Consider the following 14,536-nt stretch of genomic DNA (forward strand, 5'->3'; position numbering starts at 1 on the left):
CCCACCGCCCCGCCTCACCAAGTGCGGGGCCAGAAATATAACCGCACGGGCTCCTCCGTCCATCAGGGCGGCCGGCCCACGCCAGGCACCCGTCAGAGGAAACACAGCTGCACTCACAGCCTCGAAGGGGGTCCCCCAGCTGGGGAGACTCCGGGACTCCGAGTGACAACGCTCTTCTCCTCAGACCGGGCCCGTCTGTCCTCGACGGACCCAGCACAGGACCCTGCGCCGAAACACGAAGAGCTTCCGCTTTTCCCACAAACGCTCGGAGGCAGGAGCTTACGTCGGGGGAGTCTTCCTGGCTAACGGGCCCTGGAGCGCAGCGGGACAGGGCAGGAGGGCCCCACAAAGCTCTCACCTTAACTCAGAGGCGCTGGAGCTCCGACCCATGTGCGCGGCACTAGCCGCTTCCACACGGGGAACAGCCCCGGGGAGCCCCCCTCCTCCGGCCCTGAGAACCTACCACTGACAAGCCGCTACCTAGAGCCTTGCCTCTCAAAGGAGGCCCTGTGCTTGCCGCAAACACGGCTCCCGCCCGCCTCGCCCCCAAGCCACTTCTGAGCAGCGCCTCTCTCGGGGTGCTGATTTCGGGCACGTGGATGGGCGCCCGCAGGAAGCGGGAGCACACACTCCGGGCTGGGGTGTGCCCTTGCAGCGGGGCGCAGCCTCAGGGTGGGGCCCACCCTCGTGAAGTGGGATGCGCCTGGGGCCGGGGTGGGCCCTCTGGAAGCGAGGTGCACCCTTGCAGTGGGGGGCGTGGCCCGGAAGAGGGGAGCAGCACCCGCAGGAAGGAGGGCGCCCCTCAGGCCCCGGGCTCTGCCGGGGGCGTACTTCTGCGTGTCCACCGCTAGGTGGGGGCCGAGAGCAACGCTCACCAGGAAAGTGGAAACGAGCGGTCGCCCTCCTCTCTCCCCCTCCCACCCGTGGGACCCCTGCCCCGTGGCCCAGACACCGTGATGGGCGGTGAGCAGCTCACAACCGTGTGATTCACCACGGACGGGGCAGGATCGGGGAACCTCAACTCAAAACTCCTGAAAACACCCGGTGCCACGTCAGACAGGACTGCCCTGACCGTACCCGGGCCGGTGGACGCCACTTTCCGTGGCTGAGGCCCGGAGCAGACAAGGGGCGCGGGGGCGTGCTTAGAGACCCCTGCCAGGGCACTGGCTGTGGCTTTCGGACGGCTGGCGCCCCGGGGACAAGGTGCCGTGCAGAGACGCAGGGCCTCAGAGGAGGTCTCGGAAAGGCTCGCAGCAGCAGAGCCTCGCGGAGAAGGCGGTGGCCGGGCTTCCACGACTCACGGGACGTACCTGTGACATCCAATGGACGCTTCTTTAGAGCGGTAACCACGGGCCCGTCTTTTCTGCGTAGCAGCGGGCTGCTCCGTCTTTCGGCCACCTTCTGCTTTAGCCTGGACCGCAATTTCAAATTGGGTTCAGAGGCTGCACAAAAAGGAGACGTCGTTATAGTCAGACACTCACGACGGGGACCAAGTTTATCTCACTGGCAGCTAAAAAAACCATGCACATCAGGTCAATATCCACTCGACCCTGCTGTGTTGTTGCAGGGCAGAGCGAAGGCAGCGTTCCTGAGGCCTACGCAGCATCTTTTCAGTCCCACAAGATGCACAAAGGCCATCGGACGCCTTCGGCTCCGTTTCTTCGGACAGGGTTACCTATCTGTGCTGCTCGTTTCGGGGCGTCGGCCCACAAATGTTGTTATGGCTTCTATGGTCTCCACTTCCTCATTCACCTGCGTGTCAGAAATTCCTCCCACGTCTAACCACCTGGAAACAAGCTGCTTGCTGGGGCTCCCGGCGACCTCTGCCAGTGGCCGCCATGGGGTCCTAAGGCCAACCAGTCCTCCACACCTGCGTGTAGGTGAACGAGCCCATCTCCCTCAGAGTCCATCTGAACGGGGGACACAGGTGTTTCGGCTTGGTCTGGTTTGTTAACGGCCCTGTGCTGTGCAGACCTGCAAATCTGAGCCCACAGTGGTTCCCAAGCCTCTGCACCCGGAGCCCAGACCTCCCCACGTACCCATCGAGCTGCACCTCTGGGGAAGTGGGGGGCACCCCAGTGCGAGCTGCCTGGGCAGTGCCTTACTGCACCCAGAGGTGCCCCGTCCGGACGCCTGGGCAGGAATCTCCAACTCCACGAGGCCACCAGCTTTCAGGGCCAGGACAGGGGTAAGAGCACCACTGGGAGACGTTGGCGTTCTGGGGTTTTACTTGACTGCTTTCAAGTTCCTACGACTTGTGCGTTTGCAAATTAGCTCGTTTTTACCTTTTTGTTTGTTTGTTTTTAATCAGCACCCCTGCTGTTTTTAATCTTTCTGGAACAGGAAGTTCACTGCTCTCCAGAGTGCCACGCAATGCAATCGAATTTCCCTCTGGAATCAGAACTAAGACGACTGGGTTTTAAGAAGCAGGCCACACGTGCATCTCAGGGGCACCATGACTCCGACCCTTGGGGAGCGTGGAGGGCGGGGCAGTGGCCTGGGGACCCCACTCCTCGAAGGAGGCCGGGTCTGTGGGCCCTGGAGGGCGGAGGGCACGGCCGGGCACCTGAGTGCAGCCTCCCGGAGGAATCGAAGGTGTGTTTGAAGAAGCTGCCAGAATGCTCCCGATGGCCCCCCTGCTCTGGAGGGTGTGAGGCAGGGACGGGGCCCTTTCCCCTTTGCGGTATCTGGGCTTAGAGCGGGTGCCCGTCCACTCGTAGGACTTCCGCGGCCAAGAAAAGTGGGAGGGGTTCACCTTCTCCACAGGCGGGAGGATCCACAGTCATTGCTTTCACACTTGTTTTGCGGGCACCGCAGACTCATGTGTTTCACTCACTTCTGGGTTTGCGCTGAGTTTCTCAGCCTTATTTAACGTGAGAAAAAGGCCACAACCCCATGTGGCTAACAGGCAAGAAAACAGCAGCTCTTCTCATGCCACCAAGGTCTTTGCTATAAGGACACCAACAGTCCTTTCAACAACCTTCTGTCCGAGGAGGGGTCGGCAGCTGCCCCCGAGACTGCAGGACAGCGTGGCCCTCGGCGGGGAGCGCCTGGGGACATGGGGTGCAGGGGTGGGGGCGGCAGGGTCACCATGCTCCCGACATCTGGTCGAGCGACGGCACCGGCCGGGACCATCCTCCCCGAGGACCCCAGGTTCCCTGTGACCTGCAGCCTGTGCCGGGCAGGCCCCAAGCCCATTCCCACCACACGTGGCTGCTGGCCCCCCCTGTCCAGACCGTGGGACGGCTGCACTCCCCTCACGGTGGCCCCTGAAAGGGTTCTGATCATCTGTCTCTTTGCTGGTCTCCCCCTTTCCCGTGCTTGAACATGAAAGTCAGGCCGGTCTGAAGGACTTGCCCCGCCTCCTGGGAGCTCAGCAAACTCCCCCCACCCGCCCCTCCGCGGGCCCCCATCTCATGTGCGGTGCCCAGTGCAGAACGGATACGAGGGACACTGTGTTCAAGATGTCAAGCGTCTCATTTAAGATGAAAGCAGGGCATTAAACTGAGCAGGGTGTGCCCCGCCCCGCAGCCCAGTTTAAGGCACCAGAAGGGCTCCACACACCGGTCTGGGCCCTTCCCTGTCCCTCTGGGGCACCCGGGACCGCCTCCCCATGGAACCCCCAGGTGCAGGACCAGGGGCTGAGCAGCAGGCTGGGGACCAGGCGGGAAGGGAGGCAGTCACCTTGCAGTGTAGGTTCCGGGCCGGCTTCCCCCCCGCGCCACCCCCCCACGCCTGCCCCGGGACCTTGGCTGGGCTGCGAAGGGCTCTGAGGTGCAGCAAAGGCCCTCCTGCCCTTCCTTTGCTCTGGAGAAGGCACGTTCTCCGGCAGCCACGGGTCCAGTCATTGTGCGAGCTCGAACGAATCGTGCGGACCCCACAGAGGAGACATGGTGACCCCCACTCCAGCCATTCCTAAGCATATTTCCTGAGATTTGCCGAAAGCGTGTAACCCAGGCCGCTCTGCACGGCAGGCCATCGGCGAGACAGCGGACCCTGGAGACCGCACCCGCCACGTGCAGGGTCGCGCGGCCCCCACAGGCCCCAACGAGCCGCTCCTGCCGGCCCCTGAGGTCCTCAGGACGCATGCCAGCTCCCAACGGGGCCGGGTGGAGTAAGGATACGCCTGGATGTGTTCCTTCGAACAGAGCCGCAGCAGACCGAGAGCCAGAGCCTGAGGGAGGTGTTTGGGAGCCGTGGGTCACAGCCATGGTGCTGGCGAAACAGAGGGCGCTGACCGGATCCACGGACACGGTGCCTGCTCTGCCAGGGGCACGTGGGGAGCCGGGAGGTTTCTCCTCAAAGGCGATCAGGTAAATGACAGGTTAAGTCAAAGTAAGCTATCCTCATCTTGCCTTAAAGTTCGACCCCCTCCCCAGCACGCGCCCCTCCTTGGGCAGGAAGTGCCTTCGGCCGAGACGCAGAGTGCTCTCGACAAACCCTAACCCACACCCAGTTTATGAACGTCGCGCTCTCCCTGAGGGTCGGTCACAGCGTAAACCGCTTTCAGGGTGGGAACATTTTACTGTTTAACAGCCAGGTGGGCACAGGGGCCGTAGGTGCCCGTGGCGCGTGCACAGAGGAGGGTCCTTCTGGAAGCAGTCACTGGTGTGTGGGCCTGCCCCCACGCCCAGCAAGGAGAGCAGGGCCTGAGCCACCGAGGATGCCCACGACGCCGTCTCGGCCGGGCACGCGGACGGAGCGTGTGCCTCCAGGTGCCCCTTCCCGAGACCCAGGACAAGGCACGGGACAGAAGTGCAAGTGTGGGAAGAAGACATCTGGAGAAAAAGGTGAGAAATTTGGAAAAGGGGAGCGCAAAGGTCCGACATTGGATTGACAAAGAGCCAAGACAGGGCAGAGCGGGGAAGGTCGCTAACAAGGTGACTGAAGGGACACTGTGCTCCATCTGAAGAAGGCCTGCTGCCCAGGAGGCCTCACAGCGGCCCTCGCCAGGCAGACCCTGCAGGGTTCTGGAGCTCGGGGCACCAGGGGTGGGCCTCGTCAGCGGTGCTGGATTCCCCAACGGTCACTCGGACGCAAGACGAAGACGCAAAAGTCCTGCAGGAAAGTGGCTTCTGCACCCGACCACGTCATCGGTCAGATGTGAGCCAGTGGGGACACCCGCCAGCATGCCAGGACTCATGTTCGCATCCGGTGCAAGCTCCTGTGCCCGTGCGAGGTGAAGGAGGGGCCGCGCAGGAGCCCCTGGGGTCCTGGGAAAGGGGCGGAGCCTCCCCAGGGGGGTGGGGGGCCGGGAGCATGTCCCCCAGGCCCCAGGGGGGCCTTTGGACCGCCTGCTATGCAGGGGCTCCTCCCTGTGGATTAATAACAGGCACACAGAAAACGAAGCAACTTGAGGAAAAACAGAAGTTGTGCAAATAAAGAAATGCAGGCAGGGCCACTTCATGTTGGTGTATACTTTCTGTCAGTCACCTGTCACAGGGCAGGGAGGGGCACGTGTTCCTGTCCTGAGCCTAGTGGGGCTCTCTGATTGACGTGCATTTATCTACTTTGAAAACAACAAAGAAAAAACCCCCAAAATATAACTGGAATATAACTTTTGTAGCACACGTATCCGACGTAGGATTGATATTAACATATCAAGAGTCCCTACAAAGTCCCAAGAAAACACCCAAAGGAAAATGGATGAGAGATCGGCCATTGGACTTCCATCCACTGAACACCTAGGAACCCTGCCCGTTGTCTAGTGTGGTTCTAGACATTGTGCCCAAGGGACAGACAAGAAAGCCCCGGCCTGGCCAGCAGGCACTCTGAGCTCTGCACAGCTCACTGGCTACATGACACGGCCACCCAGGGCCCCACTGCAAGTAGCTCACATTCTACTAGGAAGGATGGAAAATGAGCACAAAGATGCTCCAGCTTTACTAGCCGGGACGGAACCACTCCTGGAAACGTTGAAGGAAGCAGGGCGCACTCATCCGTCGCGTGGGCCAGGACGGACACGGTAGCGCCTGCTTGACGAAATGGGGACAAACGGGCGGCAATGTGGTCTGATCTGCCCCGTCGCTCAGAGCGCGCAGCCCTTCAGGCGGGCAGCCCCATCCTTAGGGACCCATCCCGCAGAGACACCAGCACAAGCGAGCAAAGGTACCCACGTTTGTTGGCCAAGTTACGCTACAAAAGAGTTACAGTTTATACCCACACGTGACAATAGCATAGAAGCAGGTATCGATCTTTCTATCCCCAAATGGAATGGTGTGAACAACACATACTGCCTGAAAGATAAAATCACAGGACAAAATGCAAAGCAAGCGCTTTTCTTAACAAAAAGACGGGCCTGCGTGTTCACGGCGCACACAGACAACACTGCCACACGCGGGGACAGGTCTCTGGACAGACAGGTACCAAGCTGATAGCAGCAGCCGCCTCTGGGAAGTGAGCTTCAGGATGTGCGTGTAATGTGTGTTTTAATCTGTTACAGGCACACACTCTGTGATCTTTTAATAAAGAAAGGAAGCACCGCACGCTGCTTGAAGGTGTCGTGTCCCCCAGCTGATTTCTGTTGGCCACCGGGAGCAGTGTGGATGTACCACCGAATGGTGGGACGTGGCTCTCGGAGAGACTGGTCCGAGATCCCAGCTGGTGCTCTGCATATCGCAGGGCCAAGGGTGATGGTCGTCAAGGTCGAAAGGCTGGAGCACAGAACACGTGAGCCAACTTCCTTACCCAGAAGCTGCCTGGCATTTAACCAGACCCACCCTCTCTCTCCTTTGGAAGCACAATAAAGCCTTTTGAAGAGCTCTCTGAACACACTCACACCCGGTTTTTAAAGAGCACACAGCCCCTGAGTGCCGAGGGAGGCTGCCCACCTGGCAGCTGGTGCTCGGCAGGGCCAGCACTGCCCAGGCCGCGGTGGCCTCCCACACCCTGCTCGGAGACCGCTCGGAGAGGGCGGAGGCCAGCCGCCCCAGCCCCGAGCAGGAGCTCGAGGGCCCTTTATCACAGGCGACTGGCCGTAGCGCGTGGGCATCGTCCCCTCCTGTCCCTGCTACCGACCCGCACAGGGGTTTCTGCGAAGCGGCTCAGAACAAGGTACCGACGGCACGCGGTGCGGGAAGCAGCCCCTTCCCAAACCGCAGAGCCGAGCGTCGTGTATGAAACGCGCCCATTCCGTGTCCTGGTAACTTCAGCCTACTCCTCACACGGACACGGAACCAAATGCCACGAACGTCATTCGGTTCGCCAGGACATGGGAAAATTCGCTGGCTTGTTGGTAGGTTTCATGGCTGCGGAGGGCACAGAGAACCCACCTGGCTCTGCACAGGCCACGGAAGGCTCTGGCAGATCTCTGTAAGGCGGCGGGGACATGCTGGGCTGCAGGCTCGGAACGGGACCCTGGTGCCCAGAGGCCAGCACGACCGTGTCAGAAGGGGCCTGAATCCATCTGCTTTGTGTTTGGGGTACAAGCCTTGCCCGTCACGTGCCTGGGCCCCCTCCCTGGCCCGGCCCCTGTGCTGAGGGGGGCCTGCTCCCCACCCACCACAGCAGCTCCGAGCCCAGCACCCCGGATGCACGGGGCAAATGCTCACCGAGTCACCGCCCTGCAGAAATCGGGGGCAGAGCGGATGTCGCCCTGGTGCAGGCACAGGGCGCTGCTGGTCAAGCACAGGAAATTGAGTCTGGATCCCAACTCACTGCGGTGTGACTGGGCAAGGCAATCAGCCTCAGCATCCGCCCCCAGGGGTCACCGCCAGCCTTGGGGAGCCGCTCGAGGACATGCAGGCTCTCCACAGACAGGGACTGCATCCCCTGGGTGTCAGGGCACCTCAGGAGGCCCCAGGGGAGCACCAAGTGACTGGGTGCAGTCCTGGGGCGATGCACCATGACCCTCATGATGCTCATGTGACAGCAGCACAGGCTGTGTGAGGACGGACACTGCCTGGGCGGGCGGGGGAGGGGAGCCGGTGCTGGGCCCACCTCGCCCCCTGCTGGGTGGGTGACCCAGGGGAACCGTGCGCCCCTGCCCGGGGCTGGACCCACCAGGCGCCACCTTCTTCCCTCTGCTCTGGAGAGGAGACCCACCTGTTATGACCCAGCCTCTGGGAAGTGAGTAAGGAAGCTGGATCTGAACCCAGGCCACGGCCCCCAAGCCAGGGCGAAGTCACCCCCTGAACGCGCAGGGGCGTGGGTGAGTCGGTGCGCTCAAAGTCTCATTTTTGTAGTCTTTCCTCTTACCGACTCTTACAGAAATGCAGCTATAAATTATTTAGAATTACTGACATCGAGTGTTGGAAAGACACTTTTAGAATGATACAGGACACCTAACTACACTCTATTCCCTTAAGTGGCTTAAATGTTTCCACTGAAATCTTTATATTATTAATATTATTAATGTGCTGGTGACGCCTTTTTAAAAAATGGATCCCGCAATCAAATCTTAATTAAGTTCTTCTGGAACGCCGCGTGCTCAGCGGCACCTCCCCAACTGTGACCAGGACAGTCTTCATTTCTCAGCAGAACAGGACCTGGGGCGGGGGGTGGAGGGGGTTGCTGTGGCACAAGGTCCGAGCAAGCAGGTGTTAGAGGCCCTGTTTCCAGACCCCAGAGAAGCCCAAGGCAGCACGGGAGCCAGCAGGCACAAACACTGGAGGTCACGGGGCCTGTGAGGCAAAGGTCGCGGGCCACGCAGCTCTGGGGAATGGCAGCGGGTCAGCAGTGGAGTTCACCGTCCTGCCTCCAGAGTCTTCCGGGACCCTGGCTATAAGAGGTCACCGCCGGGTTCTGTGTCCTGTGACAGGGGCCCGTCTCCGGGTGGTGCCGGCCTCGTTCGGCTGGGAGACGGAAAGAACCAGAGCAAACGTCCCCTGACGGGCACCCCCACTTCTGCTCAGAGTGGGGGGTGTGGGCTCAGGCCAGGGAGCTGCGTGAGCGCCACCAGAGGCAGGTGACGTTCTCTGTCCTTTCCTGGGACATCAGGGGGAAGAGGCGAGGTGTCGGCCGGCAAGGCGAGGCCCCTGGGCCAGAGGTGGATGGCTCTGCTTGGCGGCCGGGTCCCCGGACTTCTGCTTCCGCCGTCGGGACCTTGGGGGCCACGCTCGCCACACCCAGGGCAGGAGGAAGCTCTGCCTGCTCAGTGTATCCACGGTGGGGAGGATATGGGGGTTCGGGGCCCCATGTCACTGATGAGAAACTGAGGCCAAGGGGACCTAAGGAATCCATCACAGGGCACACAGAGCTTCAAAGCCAGTGAAAAGATCCAACCCGAGCCGCTGGACGGGGGAGCCCCCAACCTGCCCACGCACTGCGGGTGAGGGGAGCTTCCGGCGGCTCACTCTTTCCGGGCCCCGAGCACCTGGGGCAGGCCCGGTCTCGGCCCCTCTCCCGGCACGGTGCCCGCTGCTGCCCGTGACCTCCTGCTCCGCGGATGTGAGTGTGGTTAAGCACAGCACCAGGTTCCAGAAGGGGGCCTGGGGGGCCAGCCTGGGAGAACCGGCCACCACGCGCTTCTGGCGAGCGCGTGGGTTCTCTCTAGGCGAACCCACAACTGTTGTCAGCGGACGAGTGAGAGCCACGTAGCCCAAACTGAGGAGAAGAGGACCGCAGTGGCACCTTCCTTTCGCCAAGAAAGGAAACCCTGCCCGTGCCTGCAGGGTCCTCGCCTCGGCTCGGCCAACGCCACCGAGGTGCTCGTCGGGGACTCTGGGCTCCAGCTCCAGGCCCGTGGCCTTCGTGGTGCGGTCCTTCCATCTCACACACCTGGACCGTCAGTCAAGCACTACTGAGGGGGCTCCCCACAATTTCTGGCTCTGGATTCAGGGTCTGCTCCCCGCGTGCCACACCGACTCCGCCGGGGCACAGCTCTGACTACCGAGAGGCCCCCAGTCTTCTGTCTTTAGGGTGGGGCGGCGGGGGAGCCGTCCAGCCCCGTCCCCCAAAGCCTCATCACTCGCGTAAAGCTGCTGATGTGACTGCCTCAAAGCGTATCTGTCAAAAATCAACCCAGAGCCTCCGGATAAAACAAGATTTGTGTTTACAAAGAAAAAGCTGTGCCACAAGGGCCTCATTTCCACCAGGCAGGGCGCCCTGGAGTTTCCCACAATGCTCTGCACCCGCGGGCTCCACGCGCCGCGTCTGCGACCAGGGTAGCCCGTGCTCCAGCGCCGGCCACAGCCGGCCCTCACCTCTCGAGGCAAAGCCTCTGGAAGGCACTCCTCTGGCCTTTGCCCTTCCGGCCACCCTCGTGCCCCGGCCACAGCCGCTCTGATCTTTCTTAAAAGCCACTGCCCGCTGAAACCATCACCGCTGGGCAGAGTCCAAGAGAGCCGGAGTCTGAATGCCCTTCTTTTCTGGTGACAGAGCCGCACACACCCTGAGGCGTCTTGCTGACATGTCCTCGCGGGACACAATGAGGTCCTTTCTTGAATACGTTTGCTCCTACCCTGGGGCCCCCGGCCGCCCCCGCTGCCCAGGCCCTGCCTAGAGCCGGCGCCGAGGGCCGAACGCTGGCTGGCTTGCTCCGGCAGGACCCTGGGCCCGTGGGCGGGAGCTGCCGTGTCCCGGGCCCACCAGGGGATGCTCCGAGCTGTGACAAAGTGCAGCACGCCACGAGCTAGGCTGTTGTTCACGAGTGAGCTTGAGTGTTAAAGGGCAGCGGTACTCACGTGAGGTTCGCCGCTTTTGGTATGAACCGTCAGGAAGCGCTTAAGGATTATTTTAACACGATGCTCTAATAATAGTTTCAAAAAAACTTCTAAAAATAGTTTCAAATACTTAAAAATGAGCTGGGATTCCCTCCGAGTGCGCATCCCAGCCTGGCTCAGCGTCTGGGGGATGTGGGAGGGGCCGGCTGGGAGCCCCGCCCTCAGGCAGCAGCAGACCGGGGCACTGACCTGTTTTTCTGAGCGGGAAATCGTCTTTGGTGTCGTACATTCCCAGGACCGGGTGGTTGTAGGAGGCCGACACCCCGCTCTGGGGCGGGGAGCTCTGGTCGAGGGAGCTGTGCTGTGTTTTCCTGGAGAGAAGAGGCAGAGACAGACGGCCGAGTTAGCCAGGGTGTCACATCAGCCCCGGATCAGCTGGGGCCGCGCATGGAGACCGGCCTCCTGTCGGGGGCCAGACCAAACTCGGGAACCCAGGCCGAGCACGACCTCCGCTGCGGACCCTGGTGCAAGAGGGGCGAGGGCCCGTGCAACCCCCCACCGTCACCCCGTTCCCGCCTGGGGGCTCCCTGCACTGACTGCTCTCTGGCCACCCACCGGGTCACCGCCAGCCACACAGGGCCTGTCCTTGGGGCAGACGGGGGGGGGGGGAGGGGGGGTTGCGTGTGCACAGAACCAAAGGCGGTTAGAGGTGACTGAGATCTGGGGGTGTGTCTGGAGCTGGTGATGATGAGGTCTGTGGTCCCCAAAGGGACGTCCTTTCAGCAGAAAATACCGTCAATTGCACCTCGAGAGGAACCAAAGCCACCCAGTCGGCCCCCTTCTCTGAGGACGACGGGTCTGGACTAGCAGGCACCCTGTGCCTGGAAGCTGGTCTGTGCAGTTTCCTGCCCCTAGCGACCAGCCAGGCATGACTCAATCCTTAACACGGGGAGACAGGGTCGGGCTCTGGGAGGTGGTGCAGCGGGGCGGGAGCGGGGGTCGGGGCTGGGGAAGCGGTGCCACCGGCCCTCAGCCAGACCATCGGCCAGACCATCGGCCAACTGGGGCTTCGGTGGGACGGCCGGCTGGGCCCTGCTGGAAGCATCCACGCGAGGCGTGATGAACTCCGTTGCGTCTTTCAACTGCGTAATCTACTTAATGGCTTGAAGCGATCTGCCAACTTACTTGGCATTTGGTAGCCTGTTTATTTGGATCCACAGCACCGCGTACCCACACAGCTGGCGTTGTCTGAACGGAGACTGTGGGCTCTTAAATGCCTACAGGTGGATGTTTAAATATCTGAGCGCAGACTGGTGCTGCTCACGGAGAATGTGCCGCTCGCAGAGACCCGCCCTGTGAGTGTGGCCCTGCCACGTGGGCCGTGGGGCCCGGCCGGGCTACGTGGCAGCAAAGCGCTCAGAGAGCCCCAGACACGGCCCGCCGGGCGCCTGCCAGCAGCAGCGAGAGCGCGGCTCCTTCCTCAGGACGCGCTCGCCTTCCCGGGACAGGTGCACCCACACACCGGTACCGCGCGGGGGGTCGCCGCCTCGGGCGGGGAGGCTTCCCCTCGGGGGCCGTTCTCTCAGGGTCTCCCGAAAGGTCTGAGGGCAGCACTGTCTCTCTACGGATTCATATCCCCAGAGGGGATCCCCTCGGTCACCTCCAAGTCGCTCAGGGCCAAGCCACGACGTGGGAAAGAACTCGCCTTTTCCTCCGTGAGAAACACGGGAGGACCTGTGTGTGTGCGTGATGGGGCGGGAGAGCGAAGCCATAGTTACTGACAGGGCGTCACGTAAATGGACGTGACTATAAATACTATCTGGGGTCGCTAGAGACTTCGATCGTAGATCGTTTCCGATGAGGCCAGAAGCTGGAAACGCTACGCTTCAGATCCAGCAGGTTTTCTCTTCCGGTTTGCTGTCTCGAGACGCTGTCAGCATTAAACCTCCTGACTCCCGGTCCAGCCTTCGGAGGAGCCTCGACAGGAGGGTCCGGGCGCAGGCTGCCCCAGTACCACGGCCGGAGACTTCGAGGGAGTGACTCCCGGCAGCACAGCCCAGCTCCTCGCGCCTGCGGCCCTGGGGTGCCCGCCGCACAGGTCCCCGGGACCCCTCCAGGGCAAACCCCCCCCCCCCGCCCGTCACACCCTCCTGAGGACCGCGCACGTGTGGGCGGGCGCTCCAGGCCCGGGTCCAGTCCCTGGCCGCACGGGCACGGCACACTGACGCGCTTGCACGTTTGTGCTAATCGTTGTGGGTGGAGCGAAGCTAGGGTCAAAGTTCAGTTCCTTCTCCAGGAAGACCCAGTTTTCACCGTCACGACAGCAACTGAACATGACAGTCGCTCCACGATGTCGGCCTCGGGGTGACAAAGCAAGACAGCGGCCAAGTTCCGTGCAAACAGCGCTGTCCCCTGGCTGACTTCCCTGAGACCACGCTCTTCCGCACTCCAGCCTGTGTGCCCCAAATCCCTGCGAGGGACCTGAACCCAGAGCAAGCAAGCTTCGTCCAGTCGGGGCCCTACCTCGGGGAGCCCTGCAGGGAGCGGTCCCTGTCAACCCCTTCCGGGACCCTCACCTGCCCTCGACCCTGCGGCCCTTCCCTCAACTCCAAGCTCCCTCCTCAGTGCTCTGTTTCTGTTCCTGCCGGGACCGCCCCCTTCCCTGCAGCCTCCAGGACGGGAGGTGACGTGCTCTCCCAGCCCACAGGCTCTGTCCTGTCACGTGTGAACCCGTCACCGCGGCCTCCACTCCTGCCAGTGGTCTCCCCACCCCAGGATCCCCCCGACTCACGGGGGAGCCTGGCACCGGCCACCCCAATCTTCCGCCACGACCGCGGCCACCATCCGAGCACTCGGACGCGGTCAACCCACGACTCCTGCTTGCCACCACGTGACCTCCTCCAGGCTCACAGTCTTCTGGCCCCTCGCCAGCCTTACCTCCCCAGACCTGGCGCTTCCCCGCCCGCCGACCGCAGCTGCTAAACACTGCAGCCCCACCATCTGAGCCTCCCTCCCGCCAGCAGGCCCAAGAGCCCCTGCCCTCTTGCCGCCTCCACAGGCCTGTGGTCCCGGGTTCCCCCAGCGCCTCCCGGTCCGAGGCCCCCGCCCCCGCTCCCCTTCCTGCCGTCTTCAGCGCAAACCCCGCGGATACCGTCTCACTGCTCCCCAAACGGCCTTCCGTGGGGCATCAGCCCATAGCCCCCAACCCCAGGGGAGGATGGAGCTTTCCCACAACAAGCACCCCAGCCAGACGTGGGCCCCCGGGGGCCGCTACAAGCGTTTCTAAGGAATCCTCCACGTGGTGGCTCTGGGGCTCACGGTGTCACCCGTGGCTCCTCGGGGACGCTGTTGCCTTTGCTCGTCCGTGTGAGTCGTGTCCCCGGCTGAGCTGCGTGCACGCCAGCAGCATGCTTCGATGAGTGCAGCTTCAGGGACCGAGCAGCGAGCGATGGCTGCACACAGAACGAGGGCGCCGTCTCTGCCTCGGAATCAAAGTACTTTCTGACTGGTCACTGGTGTCACCTGCCAGGTCCTCGGGATCATCTCAGCGGAATGTGGTGGGGTTTTTATTTAGTCCACAGTTATCCGCTGGGAGCTTGAGAATAATACATTTTCCCCCGATGAAACAGAAGGCAATCATATTTTGATTTATGAAAACCACCTCATGGATTTTGTGAGAGATGAAATCAGCCCTGAAAACGGGAGAAAACTAGATTTCACAGCAAAAAGCCGCAAAGCACCCTTGATCACTGCTTAAGGCCACATAAACCCGCTCCTCCGCTCCAGACGTGGCCTGTGCCGGGGCCAGCTCCCATGTGACGGGCTGGTGCTCAGGGGACATCCCTCTGCGCGCGGGCACTGTCGCGGACTTTTCTGCCGCGGTGCGCCAGCCTCTCCAGCTGTTAGCACGAACGAGGCTCTCTTGTGGCCTCTGC

At 62.0% G+C, this 14,536-nt stretch overlaps 1 protein-coding gene across 9 annotated transcripts in view; it reads right to left on the minus strand.

Moving 5' to 3' along the window:
* The window catches only part of HDAC4 (histone deacetylase 4), a 252,977-nt gene that overhangs the window by 70,979 nt on the left and 167,462 nt on the right, over positions 1-14,536 (minus strand). For all 9 annotated transcript variants that reach the window (XR_006221049.1, XM_042995875.1, XM_042995874.1 and 6 more), the window contains exons 6-7: positions 10,851-10,972; positions 1,311-1,442 (exon numbers count right to left, since the gene is read on the minus strand). Coding sequence is in view for 8 of the 9 variants with exons in the window: in XM_042995875.1 (XP_042851809.1) it covers positions 1,311-1,442; positions 10,851-10,972 (254 nt within the window). In the remaining variant the exon portion in view is untranslated. The remainder of the gene's footprint in view (positions 1-1,310; positions 1,443-10,850; positions 10,973-14,536) is intronic.

Source organism: Panthera tigris, chromosome C1 (assembly GCF_018350195.1).
Source record: "Panthera tigris isolate Pti1 chromosome C1, P.tigris_Pti1_mat1.1, whole genome shotgun sequence".
Taxonomy (NCBI): Eukaryota; Metazoa; Chordata; class Mammalia; order Carnivora; family Felidae; genus Panthera; species Panthera tigris.